We start from the raw sequence: 19,317 nt of genomic DNA on the forward strand, positions 1-19,317 counted from the left end.
ATGACAGGGGAGACCACGCGAGGGGTAAATTAACAACATTTCTAAATCTCTTTTTAGTTCGGTTTGATAGGAGCATTAGCTAAAGTTAGCGTAGTCGAACCGCCACGTTAATTAGCATGAGTAGTAACGTTACTTTACGTCAGCCTTACTGGTCGTCTTAGCAACAGAAACCACTTAACTGACGCGTTGTGTTAAAAAGAGTGTACACTGTGTGTGTGTGTGTGTGTGTGTGTGTGTGTGTTGTGTGTTGTGTGTCGCAATACTCAGTTACTATGTGCGGCGGTAATTTAACGTAAAGGTGTTATATAAGCTGTAAAAACACACTTATTGAGCTAACACGTGTCCTATCTCTGGTGGTGCTGCTGGTGCCAACGCTCCTCCTGTGAGTGACAGTCTGTTGATGCTCCGGCGCTCAGGTCCCTGAACATCTCTGTTATCTGAACATCCATTTGTCAGCACTAGAGACATTTTGTCCCTCAGTTGTAGGCAGTGAACAAAAAACAACTAAGTATTACTGAGCCGGTCTTTTTGGCCTTGATCTAGACCTCCGCCCCCCTCTTCTTCTTCTTTCCCAGGACATACAAACCCACACATGATGTTCCCCTGCTGATTACTCATCGCCCTATCTTTGTCATGGGAATCAGGCTTGATATCTATGGAGGTGTTCAGACAACTTTGTCTCCTCAGACCCGTCATCGACTGTCTGGCTTTTAGGTCTCATTTGACCAAACTACCCAGTCAATGTCCAACTGGAGGTACTGGGTTTAGAATAAATACACGAGTATTCAATTAATCAATTACTCATGAGTCAATGATCTGGCCACCTTATTGTTTTTAAGTCAAACCAATGTTGCACATGTGAGGAATTTGACTTTTGAAAAGTGCATAACAATAAACATAGTCCAATAATCAAGACATGATTTAAAGATAACTATGGTAATCAACAACCAGATAACAGTACTTTTAACACAAGTATATATTATAAAATAAAAGTGGCAAGTGCATTTCAATAAAGAAAAGATGTTCAAGGGCGTTGAAGGAAATTGTCCTGAGGACGTCAGAGTCAGTCGGGGCTTTGTTAATGAACCCGACTTCAGCTGGAAATAAAGTGTTCTTGCGGCGTGAGGACTTGGTCCTGATGGACCGCAGCCTCCTGCCAGAGGGAAGGGACTCTAACAGTTTGTGTCCAGGGTGAGAGAGCGGTCGGCTACGCTCTTCCTTGCCCTTTGGCAGGTTGAACTTCTTCAGCTGCCTCAGGAAGAACATCCTCTGCTGAGCCTTCTTGGTGATGGAGCTGATGTCCGGCTCCCATTTGAGATCCTGGGTTATGGCGGAGGCCAGGAAGCCGTAGGACTCCACAGCGTTGACGGGGGAGTTGATAGGGACGGGTGGGGCCGCCCCCATCACCCACAACCATCCCCACCGTCTTTCGAGAGTTGAGCTCTAAGTTAGGTTCCTGATGAGTCCAGATGCTGGAAGATGAAGTGGAGGGCCATGTTGACTGCGTCGTCATACAGACCTGTTTGCTCTGTATAGGTGAACTGGACGGGGTCCAGGAGTGGGTCAGTGAGGGTTTTGAGGTGGGACAAGACAAGCCGCTCAATAGACTCCATGACCACAGAGGTCAGGGCGACGTGCCTGTAGTCATTAAACATGTGATCCTTGTTTTTTTTGGGGACTGGGTTTACGGCGGAGGCCTTGAAGCAGGCGGGTACGTGGCATGTCTCCAGTGAGGCGTTGAAGAGTGAAGACAGATGATCAGCACAATGCTTCAGGGTGGAGGGAGAGGCCGGCTGCTTTGCAGGGGTTCTGACTTTTGAATAGCCTGTTGAGTCTTAATTGTGGGGGGAGGGTCTGGGACGGGTGGCTGTGAAGCAAGGGCCCCTGCTGAGTCGGGGGATTTGCCAGGCGGAGGTCATTCATGGAGTGGGGGGCGGGGAGCGGGGGGCTTTCAGGCTTGTAGTTTATTGAGACCTTGCTAAAAGCTGTAAGACCCGTTTTGGACTTGAGGTCAGTCAAAATAAGCAATATGCAGACGCCACCTTGTGCTTTTAAAAGAACTGTGAGTGTTTGCAGAGACGATAATCGGCACAATAATCAATGATGGATGTACTCGGTAGTTGCAGTCCAACTTCGGGGAAGAAAGACCATGTGAGTCTGTAATATAAACACACCACTTTAAAAACATAAACAAAGTAAGCAAATTATTCAATGAATACAAGTGTAATAACACAGTTGTACTCAATAGTGAAGCACTGTTGCTGCCGACATTTGAAATCAGGAATTGTTGAATTTCCGGCAGCTCATTTTGACACAGGTTTATAATGGTGTTGTTAAAAAAGACTTTGTACTCTTTTCATCAGAGCTGCGCTGATACTGAGCATGGATTGCACAATAAGCCTCGCGTCTTCATCCAATGTTCATGAACTATTCATATGTTGCAATGTGACCGGCCTCCACTGTTAAAGCTCGCCGGCTATTTACATTCGATGGCGCGCTTTGCTCCAGTAGATGACATGTGTGTGAAAAGAAAACACTGTAAGAGTCCAGAGTTTGCTTGTTCTTCAGATTCCATTGATTTTAACATTGCTTCAATCTTCTTCCCCCCTTTAGTTAAGGTTGTGTCTGCATCACATGGCTCTGCTCAGAAGACGGCCTCATCTCGGCGCATCGCTCCAAAGAAACAGACCCTTCAGTTCCCTGAGGTACCGGCCGTTGTCGCAGTCTAACTCCCATCCGCGGTGATGTTTTTCCGTCTTGATGAATTGATTGTTTTCCTGCTTTTTTTTAAGGGAAGGCACACGCAGGGGGCTGTTGTGGAAGACGCTCGTCGGCGCCTCTGTCGGCGTCCCCGTGGCGGCCGGTGTCCAGTACGCCGCGTCCGAACCCAGAGACAGGAGGAGGATGAAGATTTTGTTCGAGGGATTCGGTCGCTTCTGCAGGTTTGAGATTAAATCCACAAAGCAGTCATCCGTGTTTTATGTGAGGCAACGTGGCAACCGGCGGCAATTTAACTTTACCGATGAAGGAGGAGGGACAAGTTCTTCTTTGAACTAACTTAACTTAACTTAACTTGAAATGAATGATACACAGGGTGGGAGAATGATTAAAAGTAATGAAAGAATAATCTACTGAACAACAGACGGCAGCAATAATATGCAAGCCAGTCTGTATACAGGTGCTAATTAAAGTATATATATATATATATATATATATATATATATATATATATATATATATATATATATATATATATATATATACTGTATTACAGTACAATACCGGTAGTTTACGGAGGTGGATGTGTTTCCAGCTGTTACAGCCGGAATTCAAAAGTTAGAAATTATATTGAAGCCTTCTTCGTCGATAATGAGACGACTCTCTTGGATTCATTAAAGCAAAACGTGATTCACGGGACAAAAACTTCCCGGACTGATATCACGAGCCGCCCGCGTCCCGTTAACGAGTCCAAATCCAAACGGCTTGAAGTCCCAGCGACCCCTCTTTCTTGTCTGTGTGTCCTCAGATGTCTCTCTGTGGGAATCTTCATCTCCGTGGATTACTGGTGGACCACGAACGTGGCTCTTCGCGGCCGAGATGAGGTAAGTTCTCAATTCGATGCATGGGCTCGGGCTGAAGCTCCCGATGACCTCTGACCTCTGTCTTCTCGCCACATTAATCACGTACGGACAATGCTTGAGCGTTACAGAGTCGATTCTAGTCAGAAAAGCATCGGCGTGCCGCAGATTGACTTGTGCATTGCACGTTCAGTCATGTCTTACTGCCGTCCTGCCCTGCCAGAGCAGCCCATCCTACTTGGCCGAGATGTCCGCCTGCCACCAAAGGGCGGCGGAGTGCATGGTGGAAGGAGCCCTGAGCAACGGGGGGATCTACATCAAACTGGGCCAAGGTCTGTGTTCCTTTAACCACCTGCTGCCCCCAGAGTACATCCGCACGCTGCAAATCCTGGAAGACAAGGCCTTGAACCGGAGGTACAAAGAGGTGAGAGCCGCAGCACAAGCAAGGCACATGGTCCAGTGACCAAACACAAAGGAGGGACAGCCTGAAATGTCTCAGGATGGCGTCTGTGTCTGCACCAGGTGGACGCTCTCTTCCAGGAAGACTTCGAGAAAACCCCGAGGCAGCTTTTTAAGGAGTTCGACTACGAACCCGTCGCCGCTGCCAGCCTGGCCCAGGTGCACAAGGCCGAGCTGTTCGATGGGACGCCTGTCGCTGTGAAGGTGAGCGCCGGGTTCCTCTCAGGCTCAGGACTCCCAGAGAGTAGATGATTCATATGGAATAGAGGGCGCAGTGTATACTGTGCAGAATCAGACGTTTTAGCATCTACTGTATACTGTCTTGCTGTTTTTGTTTTTTTGTAATCCCAACCTGTTGGAATGTGGTGCCCACAGGTGCAGTACATTGACCTCAGGGATCGGTTTGACGGCGATATCAGGACATTGGAGATTCTGCTGGATGTTGTGAAATTCATGCACCCCAGCTTTGGATTCCGATGGGTTCTTAAGGTCAGGAAACGGTTGTATTTCTTGGTTAGCCTCCCACATATATATATATATATATATATATATAGACCTATTATTGATCGGTATTCTACTTTGTCCAGGACTTGAAGGGCACATTGGGTCAAGAGCTGGACTTTGAGAACGAGGCCAAGAATTCCGAGAGGTGCGCAGAGGACCTGAAACACTTCAGCTTTGTTGTTGTACCCAAAGTCTACTGGGAGCAAACCAGTAAGGTGAGCTCACTATCAGTGGTAGAAAACAACTGGATGTCCAACCTTTCCCTTGCTGAAGCTTTTTTACGTTTTTCTTCTTTCCGATTCAAAGAGAGTGTTGACGGCAGAGTTTTGCATCGGGTGCAAAATCAACAACGTGGAAGAAATTAAAAGACAAGGATTAAGTCTGAAAGACGTGAGTTGCTGCATTCACAGCGGAGCGTTACCATTGAAATGTTTATCTGAAACGCCTCATCACATGTTCGCTTCGCAGACTGCAGACAAGCTGATCCGAATATTTTCCGAGCAAATATTCTACACCGGTTTCATCCACGCCGACCCTCACCCTGGAAACGGTGAGCGAGGAACTGTTGCAGTTCTATAGTTTGTCCACCAGAGAGCGCTGACGAGAAAACTGCTTACTTTAAGTCTGTCACAATAACCCAAAGTGTGTGTGTGTGTGTGTGTGTGTGTGTGTGTGTGTGTGTGTGTGTGATGCCACTATTCCCAAGTGAAAAACACATCACCCAGATGAGCCTTTCCTTGAGACACGGTGAATATTATTGATAAATTCTTTGTTTGTAGTTCTCGTGAGACGAGGTCCGGACAACAAGGCAGAGTTGGTACTCTTGGACCACGGCTTGTACGAGTACCTCAGCCAGCGGTGAGATGCGTCTTCTTCGTAATAACCAGGAGATTTTTTTTTTTTTACCCGTAAGCTCTAACGCTGACCTTCTTTACCTCCAGGGACAGAGTGGCCCTTTGTAAACTGTGGCGGTCCATCGTCCTGAGAGAAGAGGCAGCGATGGAGAAGTACTCCAAAGCACTTGGTGTCAAAGGTGAGCGCACCACAAAATATCGGAGAATCTCGCCACCCACCACGTACAGTGATTTTACATTTCGTATCCCAACTTGCCGTGCAGAGTACTTCCTCTTCTGCGAGATGCTGCTGCAGCGGCCCATCAACATGCGGGAGCTGGGCCTGTCCAACATCCTGAGTCGGGAGGAGACGACCTACATGCGCCAAATGGCCAGCGACCGCTTCGACAGCATCATGCAGGTGCTGAAGTCGATGCCCCGGCCCATGCTGCTCGTGTTCCGGAACATCAACACGGTCCGGAGCATCAACATCACGCTGGGGGCGCCGGTGGACCGCTACTTTGTCATGGCCAAGAGGTCAGTGCAGCTGTTTGGGGACTGAGTGAGGGGCAAATATTGGGTTAATTAGTCACTAATGGGGACAATGATCTTTCGGAATGGACGTCACCGTGCGAGATTTCTGAGCGAGTCTTTCGTCTTGAGCAAACACCCTTTCTCTATCGTCAGACTCTTCTAATAACAGAGATTATAAAGCACTTTAAGTAGAGGTTAATGGAGGTGCCAGCTCACCCTCATAGGATCGGATGGCAATGTTCTCGCTCTGTACCGGAAAATTGTTGTCCCGATTATTCAGTTGAGATGCAACAACATGGAAAAATTAGTTGAAAAATAGAAAGGTTACCCTGCTAATGAGAAAATAAACTATCCCAAAGCACAAAATGATCATAAAACATAACACCGGGGATCGACAGCGTTAATAGTGACTCAACTTCTGTGTATTTCTTTACCCATTAAAGTTGGATACACTCTGGGCCTTTGACTGCTGTTGTTTACTGAGTAAATGTTTCCAATCTTATGTGTCTTCTGAACTCATCAGGTCGGTTTATAAATTTATGACGCAACATGTTACAATTCAGAAATTAAGTTTTCCTTTTTTTTTTTTTTTATTAGACTCTAAGCTCCTTAACTTGCGTTGTTTCATGCCCAGTGATGGTCGTGCAGCTGAATCTCTCACGCATCTTAAGCGCTGCTTCATAAAGATGGCGTCTCCCTTGTTCTCCAGTGCGGTGCGAGGCTGGGGGAAGATTCAGGCGGCGAGCACGGGGATACTGCCCCGGCTCTGGGTGTTCCGCTGGGCGAGGACCACGTGGGAGGGCCTCAAGTTTGAACTGGCTTTGAGGTAACGACACGTTTTTAGTCACCGACGCAAATCGTGTTCTGTGATCCTGCCAGATGTGAGCGATGCGACTCCTTTTTTTTTTTTACAGATGGGAGATGGCGTCGATGAGCGTGACGCGCTCCTTCCTGGGCCTGCTGTCGTACTTCGGTCTGGTGTCTCTGGACGCGCACATGTACGAGTACCTGAGGTAGTGGACGTCTCGCTACGAAGGATCAGAGAATAAAGGAGCGATTCCAACAGCACCGAGCTTTTTCCCCACGACTGAAGCTGCGAGTAATGGTGCTGCTCACGTGTGCAGGAGGAGCCTGGACTCCGGTTCCAGACACGACTTCCTTTTAGAACGGGCGAGAACCAGAGTTTTAGAACTTCACAGCCTATTGAAAGAGCATATATTTTTTTGGGGGGCGTTTACCTCTTTTCAGTTTGTTTTTAGTGTAATCATAGTGACATTTTAAGGTGTAGCATCACTTTGAGTCTGAGTAACGGGTAAAAGCAGTGTAGCAGTGCCTTCGCTTTGAAAACAAGCCGCACAAACGGCGAGCTTCAAGTGTGACGAACCGCAGCTTCGATGGCGGCGACGCAGATGATAAACCGACGTTAATCAGGCTGTGACGATTTATATTCGTGTTGATGCGTCGTGTTACTTGGATGAACGTTCAGCAGAGAGTCCACTCAGGCTAAAAGAACAGCCACCTAACCAAATGCATTTTTAAATTATTTTTAACCATGTTAATAAAATGTTCTACCTCCTCCACACATCATTGTCTTGATCACTCAATAAACACACACAAGCCTTATGTAAATTACTTGTACAGGACAGATTTTTATTTTTTAATACAAAATATCCTAAGAAAACATGGCTGCCCTCTTTTTCTCTTTTTTTTTTTTTCGTCCAACAAGTAGGAAAAACAAAAATCAGGTTTGCACAAAGATGGCCATAACAAAACTTTTTTTTTTTTCTCCTTTCGATATAAAACGGCATTCAGTGGATGAGAACGTGGGAATGTGAGCCTCAGAAGTGAGCGGTTACTCTGTCGACCTCCAGAAGGTCGTCCAGGATCTGGTGGCAAAGGGAGGACAGGATGAGATGGAGGACGAGAACAAGAGAGGCGTTCCTCCTTCCTCGCGTGTCGGTTCACTTACGATGTCTTGAGTGGTGCCGATCTTCTTGGCCAGCTCGCTGCGCTCCATTGTGCTGAGGTACAAGTACTTGTTGAGGAGTTCTCCGTCCAGGATGTTCCGCACGGCGTTCTGCAGGGTTCGTCTGTCGCTGTGCAGCATTCTGGAAGGAAGATGCGAAAGAAAAAAGGGTCAGTTCCGTCAAAAAAGCGAACCTCAAGCAGCTCCCGTTGTATCCACTATGATCCATCTTTGAGATGCGGACCTGAAGGCCTTCGGGTTGAGACCAGCGTGGTGAGGCAGCATGGAGTTCAGAGCGTTTTGCAACATCAGCAGACGGCGGTAGGTCTTCTCCTGCATGGGGAGCAGCAGGCCGACGCCTCCGTCGAGCGTCGCTGTGGGAACAAAAATATCAAGAACAAAGTTCAGTCCACATTCAACATGAGCTGAATGGAGCAGTAATTACATTTTCTAGCAGCTATCTAGAGATTTAGAGATCTTTAATGGGGAAATTCAGCATCGTCTTTATTTATTGATTCATTAATCTGCCCACAGTAAAACAGACGCGGTATTGATGAATTGTTACATGTCAATAAATGGGAGATTTATTTGCAAAATAAAAGTGTTAATCAAATGTTTTTGTGAGTGACGGGGATCAAACTTTTTTGTCCATGCGAGTTGGTTGCCCTTGATAGAGAAATTAAAAAGTGTTTTGGATTATGTCGGATTAAAATTTAAAAAGCCATTCCTCATTTGAATAGCTTCCACAGCATTTCAAGCTATGAGTGATAATAATTTGAACACGAAACAAAGATACAGCCCAGTAGTTTTACAGATCACAATCATAACGGGAGGAGAGCCAACATGTTAAATGAAGCTAAACAGACCTAAAAATTGCCAAAATCATCACAAGCGGCCAAAATGTGCCGACGTGAATGTTGACTTTCCAAAGTAAACTTTGGACCATAATCTACGTTTCTCACCAGTGGACAGAATAAGGTCACAGAGTCGAATAACGCCGTTAGCGATGACACTCACCAAACCACGTGATGTGCTTGTTGTCCCAGGTCAGAGCCTTTTTGCTGCCGGCCTCCAGGGCCCCTCGGCACGGCATCCGCCAGAAAGTGTTTATGTTGGCGCCGGCGTTGAAGTCGGCTCGCCTCAGCAGGCGCATTCCTCCGAAGCTCTCTTTAGCTGCGGACGCCAGAGCACTCGTCACATGACTGGGTGGGAATTAAAAAAAAACGAAACGCTCGACATTTTTGCACGGGTCACTGCGGCTTACCTTCGGGTAAATACATGTACACGGAGAGGTTCTTGTCTCGATCCGACACTGAAAGGACAAAGAAAAAGCGTTAATGAGAACATGAGACGTGTTTTAATTGAATTTGCTTCCCGAGGGGCGTTGCAAGCTTTACCCAATAATCCGAGCTGGTTGTTATCCACAATGAACTCGATGCTGTAAACCTCCAGGGGCTTTGCGTCCTGTTGGCAAAACAAAAGGAAAACTGTTAAATCCTGACAAAGACGGCTACTGAATTTCCTCCAGCTGCCAGAGCTGCTCTGTTCTCTTCCAGATTAAATCGACTGAATCCAGAACACCCACAGGAGCCATCAATAAACACTCCATTGTGTGGACATTTTAATTAAAATCAAACGTTTTATAGCTTTAATATGGTAAATTTCATTGATTGTTATTCCTCACCCTGCTGACGAGTGACAGCGTCTTGCTCTCCTGCTGGTAGCGGAGCAGCGAGACGCTTTTCATCAGGTCGGCGGCCAAGATGAAGTTCTTGATGCTGAACATCTGGTGGATGTACAGCTGGGTGTCGATGAAGGCCATGCCCGTCAGGTCGTTGTCCTTCAGGACCCACAGGAAGATCTGCGGGAACGTGGAGGAACTTACAACCTTCATTTATGCACATTTACATGTTCACAAGACACCTTTGCACCAATGTTTTGTCTAATTCCAGCTACGTGAATTCCCATAGATGTGATGCAGGAGTTTTGGTTGAGACCTTCTGTCCGATGGCCGACACCAGGTAACCATGGCAGTGACACAGCGCCGTCACCGGCCCCTTCTGCTCCTTCTCATACAGCACTTTGAACTTGTTCTTGGTGAGCGGCTGGCCCGGCTCCGGCACCACTTCAATCACGTCCAGGATCACGATCTGAACGGAACAATCAAACGAGAAGCGATCAGCAGATGTTTTCCCCTTTTCTCAACACAACAACATCAAGCGATTGAGCGTTGACGGCGTTTCTATCAAGCCAGTGCTGCAAAACCGGACAACTACTCTCTCCCGAGGGACCAGATTTGGTACGCCACAATCTACGGACTAATTCTAGCTATTAGTAGTGAGTCGTGTTGTGCGGCTCACCCGGCCCCTGCAGGTGACCTCCTCTCCCTGCATCAGGCAGGTCCCCAATGCGACGTAGCCCTTCAGGCCGGACACGGTCTCCTGACTCCTCAGGGCCACCGTCTTCATACAGGTCACGTGCTCCCACTCGTCCAGGTCGTACCTTGTGGAGACAGAGCGGAAACAGGGGGCTCATTCACACACTGTTTTAGCGTTGAATACTTTGGTGTTCCTGTCCGATTATTAAGATTTTACATGACATCGTTGCCACAAATGTATTGATGACCTCGTGCTGCTTGTTCCATTGCCTGTTTTGTGTCTTAGTTTCCAGTTGCTATCGCTGTCTATACAACACATTCTCACACAATTAAGCTTGGTCAGCGGTGCGAAGCTTCAGACTGGGACGCTCTACGTTCCCCTCTAGAGTCGGTTTTGGACTCGTTACATGCATATAGTGTCTTTGCAAAATGAACCTCCATCTTTGCAGGAGGATTAGGTTCAGGAAACAAAACCACTTAGTTCGGTTTTATCTTTACAAACAATCACTAAACCTGCTGATTTTTACTTTGCTGCTGTGTAATCTCTTGCAATGAAAAATGCATCTATTTCATATAATATACATTATTAATAATATCATTTAGAATAATTAGTTTGGGTTGTCAAATTTGCACACACATCTCAGTAGCAAGTTAGCCTCGCACCGAATCACGTTAAAACGCTTTGACAGAAAATATATTGATACATATTCGTACAGAATTAGTGCTCCAATTCACATAAAGGCCCATTGCAGTGGTAGGTAATGAAAATGCAAACCAGGGACTTGGACAAATGACCTGACATTTCCAACTGAGACTAAATTAATTGTCTACAGCTTGGATGAATGCCCCAAAATGTTCAATTAAACCCATACTTCTCTAAAAGCAGCACAAGGCCTGCACTGGAACAGCTCTTACCGCGTGTTGGGAATGGCCTCCCAGCTGACTGGAGAGATGAGCTGGATGGAGAACCTCTCCTGCTGAGGATTAATGTAACGATCGTCTGCAGAGACACAGGAGAAACGGCAGTAACGTATCCACATGTTTGGAAGCCGTTAGCGACCACTGAAGTCAAAAGAGTGGTTGAAATGCTTTTTGCAAGTAGTTGAAAGAGTATGAAATGTATGAATGGCTATAAATGAATAGTAGCTAAAAAAAAAAAAATTATACACAGTTGAAATAGTTAGCTAGAATAGCTAGCTAGTGTGTTTGTGTGTGTTCATGTCTGACCTCGATCTATGGTTTCAAACTCCTTCTCCTCTCCTGTCATCCTGGGGATGCGTGTGCAGGTCTCTTTCACACTGGTGCAGATGGCATACACCTAAAGAGGGGGGAAAAGCCAAAAAGCACACATCAAAGACTAATCCCCTCAAAGTCACCATCATTGATTTTTTTTCTCTTCCCTTTTCTCTCGCAGTGAGAAAACTTTGAGGCCGGAGGGCTTTTCATCTCAAACTTTTCAAAGCGGCTCGATCGATACGCTTTTATTTTGCGTCGCGTTATGCAAGTGGAGGTGTGAGAGTCTGGGGAAACGTGTGTCGGCCCGAATTTGCGTCATGCTGTCGCTGGTATGGTGCCGCCGGCGCCGCGCAGGGCGAGTGAGAGGAGCCTTGCCTTGGATTCGACATGGTAGGAGACGTAGTGGACGGTGCACCTCAGCGGGATTTTTCGGACTGGCCACGGAGCATCGTAGGACAGGTAGGTGGGCAGGACGCTGATCCTCAGCTCGCCCTGTGGGGAAAAGACACACACACAGACGCACACTGAAGAACTGGACAAAAGAATAAGTCTAGTTTCACAGTATCTAGATTGTAATTCTTAGGAGAGTTGAAAGCCTCTGAAGACAACCACTGAAGTCCTGGATAGTAATCATTTTAATTAGAAGAAGAACAAGAAGAGGAAGATGAATACTTATTATCATTTATATGTTTTTTGAGTCCCTTCACGGTTGACAGAGACTATAACTATATTAACACTATCAAAAGGCAGAGTGTGTCCTGTGCACCTGTTTGTTGAAGTAGAGGAAACCTTTGGGGCAGTTGATGTTATGGAAAGGTGAGAAAGACTCGATGGAGCCGTCGATGGTCATGGGGTGAAGCCTGATGGCCCCGCGAGACGTGACCAGCATCCAGTGAGGAGACGGACCGCAGATAAACACCTGTGAGAAACAGGAGTTACTTGGTGAATCAAAAGAGTGTGTGGAGGGGATGTAACGCGTCACGACAATGCCGGTGCGACAACGTGGAGCTTTTTTAAAAATGGCTTCCTTACCCCTGAGTATCCAGAGATGTCCTCAAAGTATCTGAATCTGGAGATCCGACTTTTCACAGGGGAACTCTCCTCGGCGCCGCCGCTCTCTGCCTTCTTATCCTTCTTAAGCTTGGTTTTCTTCTCTCTGAAGTTAATGTTGTGGGGCACCTGAGCGTCGTACAAGCAAGCAGCACGGTTAAGATTCGCCTCCTTCAAGTTTGACTCCTTTGAATTCGTCTTCGTCGGTCGGAGCTCTCACCTTTTTGAAGCGCACTTTCAGGTTGTTTTGTGGCTGCTGCTGGTCATACGGGAACGCTTCATAGATCAGAAGCTCCTGTTCCACATGGACCTGGGAAATGAGAACACTTCTTGTTATACCCTGTTTTCATACAATGTCAAGCTGTTATTTTATTCTCACAAAGCATTTTCATCACGCTCACCAGTAAGTAGGGTCTGCTGTAATTGTAGCCGAGTGAAACCAAAGACACTTCTTTGACGAGTGGGATATCTCCTTGACGCGTCACTTCTTCTTTTTTACCTTCCCCCTGTGCTGCCGACTGGCCAGACGAACTGTCCACCAGCACCCTTTGGCCAACTGGGAAGTTCTTCACCAGGAACACCAATCGCCAGTCTGGAAGCTGGTAAATCTGTAAAGAAAGAAAAAAGGTTGTGAAAAAAATAATAATGGAACCCGAAAAAACATCATTAACGCCCTGACTAGCATAGTATTTATATTCCTTTGGTGTAACATATACCTCCATTACACCGTTCTCCCTGATGATGATGCACCAGTGGCTGGGTTCTGCTTTGCAGCCGTCACCAAAAACCCCTTGAGAACTGTAGAAGCGGCCCATTTCATCCCGTCCATGTCCCACGCCGGCGTTTGAGTCTCCATACAGCATTTCCTCCTCATCGTCCACTGTGTTACTACACACACACACACACACACATATAACGTCAATCGACCCGTGGAGAAATAGGACATGTAGCGACCGCTTGTATGTTTCAGTATAGAGGCGACTCTCTCACCTGAGGTCATGGATGATGGTCTCTGTTTCAGACTGACTCCTGATGGTGGTGTCCTCTTTGACGAAGGTGCTGCTCACTTTGTTTTCCGTGGTGAACATTCCACTCACGTCTCGGTACGCACAGAGGGCGATCACGCGCGATTGCTGTTGAATGAGGGGCGGTTTTTACACGATAGTGTTTCATGAGTCTAGTTTCTAAATGATGGGAGTGACACTGCCTGACTAGACAAATAGACTGAACATAAAGATGGACGAAGCGTCTCTCCTTCCTTCCACTGTACAATAGTGAAGCCAAAATATCCCGGAGCTACACTCTTTGAGATGTCTGTGTAATTTGGAGTCTGAAACTGCGCAGTATTGGATGTCGCGTTATCAGAGGCCAATCCAAACACCTGCCTGAGCATGACGAGAGCTTGTTAGTGTGAGCCACCAGAGAAAAAAAACAGATGTTCTGCATCGGTCCATCTTTATAATCAGTCTATGCTCTGCCCCAAAAGCTGCAGTTTGTCCACCAGGGGGTGTATTCATGTCCGATAAGGGTGATGTACTCACAGTGGGGATCTGTGGTTTCTGCAGGGCCAGACGGTGAGTCTTCCCCATGTACGAGTCGGTCTTCAGTGCAAACATGGTGACGACCCCCTCCGCAGTCATGATGACGACGAAAGGGTCCGCCACGGAGCAATGCACTATGGGAGAGCCCAAGTCGACGGGGATGAAGTGGAGCTGTGTGACTGAAAGCAGAATTGAAAGAGAATATGTCAGGGAAGCAGGTTTACATTATGTTTAACGCCTTCAATTCTCTCTAATATTGTACATGTTTACTACAGCCGTTTTCAGCTGCAACAAGTACATGTAAAAACATAGTTCTCACTCTTTTAACGTAACGTTTTAAAATCCTATTTTACCTCCTTCCAGTAGCCGAATACCCATGGGGGAGACTTGAATGATGTACTTGTTGTCTCCGATGTTTCCAGCAAACACTGTGGGTCCTTGGGTCGCAAAACCACTGGTGTCCAGCTCCATGATCTCCTGACCCGTCTGGAGGATCTGCACAAAAAACGCCACGACACAGAAGCTTACAAAATGCACAATAGGTTTTCCTTTAAAATCCCATTTCTATTCAAAACGTATATATTTGCATTGGTTCAAATGAAAACGGCCGGACGTTAAGACGTGTAATGACGTGCGTTTCTTACCATGGTCGAATCCTCTCTGCTCAGAATGAGAAAGCCGTGCTTCTTCGTATCATCCTCCAGAGGAGGCTCTGTCTTCTCCTCCTCCTTCTCTTCCTCCGCCTCCTCTTTCTCCTTCTCCTCCTTGTCCCTTTCTCCCTCTTCCCCGTCCTCGCCGGTCTCGGTCTCGGCCCCGTCCTCTGATCCGTCGCTTTTTGCTGCCTGAGAAAGGAGCGATAAAACGTCTTACTGTAACAAAAAAAAGGCCCCACCGCAAACGTCCAACGAGAGTGAAAAACGTGCGGCAAAAAAACAAAAAAAAACACACAGTACCTTTTTGTCTTCCTTGACTTCATTTGAGACGACTGTCCACATGTCGTGGCAACCTGGCAGCTCAAACGTAGTGACCACTTGGGGTCGGATGCTTCTCTGAGAACAGAGAGGAAGTAAGTAGCAGATGTAAGCAGATGATATACTGTACACGTAGACACACACACATATAGATTTTGATTTTTATTATTATGCTCATGCCTTACCTGGAGTACAGACAGCGCACCATTCTTGCCGTAGCCAGAGCACACCACGACCTCCAGGTCAGGCTCCGGGTTGTTCTGGAACTGTGGGTAACATGAACATCCGAGTCAGAAACCTCAACATACAATGTATGAAAAAGGTAAGTAGTGAGAGCAAAGAGGAACGCTAGAAAGTGTCTTAATGTGTATACATACCTCTTCAGACAAGAACGCAGGCTCGCCCATGGAGGCATTTGCACACGGTCCAATGTTGAGTATGCTGTCACACACCTGCATGTCAACAGAAAATCAATCATCCTCCACACAGACAAGCATTTATATAAAAAGAAATTCAAGCTTCGGGTTTGTCTTTTTCCTTCTTTTTTTACCTCAAAGGAGTACGTGGCCAGCTGAGTGCCAGACTGCGCCTCACTTCCGTACACTTCTATCTCATCCACCTCATCTGAAGAAACAAAGAAGTTCAGTGAAACACAGATTGGCAGATAAACCAAACATATGAAAACTTAAATTGGAACATACCCGTCCAGTTGGTGGATTCTACCCTCTTCTTTTTGCTTGGCGGTTCTTCCTGGAAATTATTAGTAATGATTTAGTTTATATGCTATAACTATCTGACAAAGGCAAGACATCAATAAACCCTTACTGTGACGATATCTACTATGCAATAATGTTGATGACGAAAAGACAAAAATCAAATGTAGTTCAAATTAAAAACTAGACTAAAATTATGAGGGACTAAAGCGACTGAATTTAAATAGAACTAATAAGCATTTAAGACAAAAACTAAAATATTTGTTAAAATTAACTTGATTGATTAAAACTAGCTGTCAGAATAAACGAGAATCTTTCCAAGTGCAGTGAGCTGCACATATTTCCTTGACTGACAAGCATCTTATCCCAACTAATAGCTGCAACTACACAAACATAACTCAAGTGAAAAGAAAGATGGCCTTTCAATGGTTCTTCACAACAAAAGGCTTCATTAAAATTCACATTGTATGCAATCACAATCGTACCGGTTTATCTTTATCCTTCTCTTCTCTTTCCACGTCGTCTTGGCCTTCCTCTGGTGGCGTCTCCTGAAGTTTCTCCGTGTACTTCAGGAGCAGGGAGTTTCCGAGGCGGGAACCCAGGAAAATGTAGCCGGGCTCCATGGTCACCATCTGGAGGAGGCGAGAGCCCATAGTGTGAAATAGCAGTTTCTATTCTAAAAAAATTCTATCCTATTCTGTAACTCTATCTATTATTTTTCAAAACCCTGTCAGTCAAACCCGAATCCTGCCGGCCTTTTGTGTACTATTGTGTTGCGTTGGTCCACAGAAACATACATGCCGATAAAAGATACTTCCCGTCTCATCGGACCGTAGTTAAGCAGAACTTACGCAGGTGGTCAGGACGCTGGCAGCAGCTTTGTCAAAGTGGAACGATCGGACACTCCTCATGCCGTCAGTTATGAGGGTCAACACGTAACTGCAGGACAAAAACAGTCAGTGAAGAATCGGAAGCTGACACCATTGTTTTGTGTACATTCTGGTGGCGATTACAATGACTCACATTTCTCCTCCTTTCAAAGAGATGACCATCTTGTCGTAGGCAATAAAGTCAGACTGGGAACAGTCTAGTGTGATCTTCACTTCCTCTTGTACACCTGGAGAAAGCAAGACATTTTACCCAGAGATGACCATCACAGAGTAGCAAATGATGTGTAAAGTAACGAAGCCAGATATCAAAGACACAAGTAGAGGTGTGTGTGTGTATGTGTGTGTGTGTGTGTGTGTCCGCTGCCATTGCTTACGCAGAGGGAATGCTGTGGTCCCAGTTGTCTGAGAGTTGAGAGAAACTCCATATGGTGGAACACTCTGGTTCAGGTACAGCAATGAATTCACAGCAAACACCACCACGCCACCTAGAAAAGATTTGATATGTGATCAAAGAAACTTCAACGCCAACGCGAGAGTCTACATATATTCAACAGAAATTATCTTGATGGTGGACTGGGAACTCGAGTGACCACACCGCTCATAAGTAGTGATGAATGAGAGCATTCTATGAGCTCACCAATTGGCTTGGGAACCGGCATGACCTGCGTACAGTCAAAAGGCAGATTACTGAGGGACCAGATGACGGGATGAACCTTCTGCATTATGTTGAGGGAGATGGCAACGATGCTACAAGTGTCCTGGCGCACAGCCACACGCCTGGCAGAAGGATCACAAATCAGAAGTTAAAACATGTAAATCAAAATCTGCAAGCTAAAATAAATTTAAAAAAATGATGGCCATATTTATAGCAAACAAAAGGTACTACTTGCAGTAACCTTCATTTAGTTTTAGTCAATACATCTGCTGGTAGAATAAAAGAACAAAAAAAAAGCGGTTGTTATAGATGATAATGTGGTGGACTGACCCGGGCCACGTCTGGTTGGGCTCAAACAGGATGAGCAACGTGGGCTCGTAGTAGCCGTGAAGGAACTTCATGTCGATGATGTTCAGCAGCTTCTCGTCCAGCTCACGGACATCAATTATGTAGCTGGGTAGGAAGCTGGATTTAGGTCTGGAGATGAGACACAATGACAGAAGTGCTCGCGGTTAGACAATTACACATACATGTGTGTAGTAATATTTAAAAACAATATCCATCAGACATGGTGAGATAACTACAGTCTGTGTAAACTTTAACAGCAGCAAGATTAAGGGGGACATTTTTAATCAAATGGCAGTTTAGGTTGTACATTAAAATGGGAATTCCCACATTTGGTAACAACAAAATGGTTAAAGGTTTTGTGAGTGCCAACCAGACTCTAAAAGACATTCACAAGCAGAATGTATAGTGGACTGCAGGCGTACCCTTCTCCGACTCCACCCTCCTGTTCATCAGTCAGAGTGTCCTTCCTGAATGGCAGCACCACAAGCTGGGTGCCGTAAACCAGCATCACAGCACAGCGATTCTCTGGATCTACGCGGACAATGGGAATATGTACATTCTGTACAAAACCATCCTGAAAGTGTAAAAAGAAAAGAAAAAGAGTTGCAAATTAGCTGAACCAATAGTTCAATTGTGCATGTCAACACGTGTTCTTATTTTCTACATACTCTGAGCTCTGGCTCCTCAAAGTAATGGAGGGACAGAGTCTTGAGGTCGTGTGTCCCGGGGTCATACTCCACTACGGACAACTGGTGAGAGAACAAGCACAACCACACTCAAGCCAAACACAATTTTAAGCAGTTTTAAATATGTGGTTGGGCAATGCACAGCATAGACAAGGATACCTTGGCGTCTTTGAAACTGAGCAGGAGTGCGTCTCTGTTGGCTCCCACAAGCTGCACACTGGCCAAGGACATAATATTGCCAAAGAGAGAAAAGGATGCCACCTGCTCCAGCTTCTCCTTACGGGTTTTAGAATCTGTAGGAGGAGGAAAGAACGAAGTTGGATCACAATACATTCATTTAAATTGATATGATTACTTCACAGTATAAGTGGTACTTTGAGTGCAACGTCGAGACGTACCTGAAGACTTGTCAGCCTTTGATGTACTCTGAAATGACGACATGAATGTTACACACACGCATAACAAAAAGCTGTTGATGCTTCTATTTAAAGTCAGCGCAATGAAACAAAACCAAACGGAGACGTATAGTTACCTCCACATCGTGAATAATCCTGTAGACATAAAGTTGAGACGTCCCAGCGACCACCAGATTCTTCTCCTTGCTGGATATGAAGTTGCAGTAGACAGAAAACTCCACCGCAGTGGGTGTGTGTGCTTGTCTGTACACGGCATACATCCTGGAAGGGTTCTCTCAGCATCTGACAGGTGAGAACAGGCACTTTAAGATCTCCCAACATCACCTTTTGAGAGCCACACTGACCAATAGAAACCCAGCATGTATTCTGTAACCCTCCAAAGTAAACTGGAGTGGAACTAAAGTTTAAATATAATAATAATAACCTACATGCCAAATGTAATATTACACGACTCTCCCCTTTTAACAAAGCAGTGCTTTATTTTGAAGTCAATGCATTGTTTTAATGTACGTTATCCTTCCAGTAGTTGTAGTACTGCCCCTCTTATATACATCTACTAC

General features: G+C 45.8%; 2 protein-coding genes across 2 annotated transcripts; one reads left to right on the forward strand and one right to left on the reverse strand.

Moving 5' to 3' along the window:
- adck5 (aarF domain containing kinase 5) lies at positions 1–7,457 on the forward strand (the record flags this gene model as incomplete). Its single annotated transcript, XM_079232475.1, has 15 exons — positions 1–24; positions 2,614–2,705; positions 2,793–2,942; positions 3,527–3,602; positions 3,802–4,002; positions 4,101–4,241; positions 4,413–4,526; positions 4,625–4,756; positions 4,848–4,931; positions 5,010–5,091; positions 5,321–5,399; positions 5,483–5,574; positions 5,659–5,911; positions 6,618–6,734; positions 6,823–7,457. 15 exons carry the CDS (start codon positions 1–3, stop codon positions 6,923–6,925), a joined length of 1,740 nt encoding a protein of 579 aa, XP_079088601.1. The 3' UTR covers positions 6,926–7,457.
- A 94-nt stretch (positions 7,458–7,551) lies between these two features.
- cpsf1 (cleavage and polyadenylation specific factor 1) lies at positions 7,552–19,017 on the reverse strand (the record flags this gene model as incomplete). Its single annotated transcript, XM_079232178.1, has 37 exons — positions 7,552–7,794; positions 7,878–8,016; positions 8,119–8,248; positions 8,892–9,047; positions 9,139–9,186; positions 9,272–9,338; positions 9,559–9,735; positions 9,872–10,024; positions 10,235–10,376; positions 11,167–11,251; positions 11,479–11,569; positions 11,863–11,979; positions 12,254–12,406; positions 12,520–12,666; positions 12,758–12,847; positions 12,939–13,145; positions 13,254–13,425; positions 13,528–13,670; positions 14,079–14,257; positions 14,432–14,573; positions 14,723–14,920; positions 15,032–15,127; positions 15,235–15,315; positions 15,427–15,501; positions 15,600–15,673; positions 15,751–15,799; positions 16,248–16,394; positions 16,614–16,701; positions 16,786–16,879; positions 17,027–17,137; positions 17,290–17,429; positions 17,638–17,784; positions 18,078–18,229; positions 18,324–18,404; positions 18,501–18,634; positions 18,740–18,767; positions 18,874–19,017. The coding sequence occupies 37 exons, from the start codon at positions 19,015–19,017 to the stop codon at positions 7,747–7,749; spliced, it is 4,425 nt and encodes a 1,474-aa protein (XP_079088304.1). The 3' UTR covers positions 7,552–7,746.
- Positions 19,018–19,317: the final 300 nt, after the last annotated feature.

This window comes from Taurulus bubalis (assembly GCF_910589615.1).
Source record: "Taurulus bubalis genome assembly, chromosome: 16".
NCBI lineage: Eukaryota > Metazoa > Chordata > Actinopteri > Perciformes > Cottidae > Taurulus > Taurulus bubalis.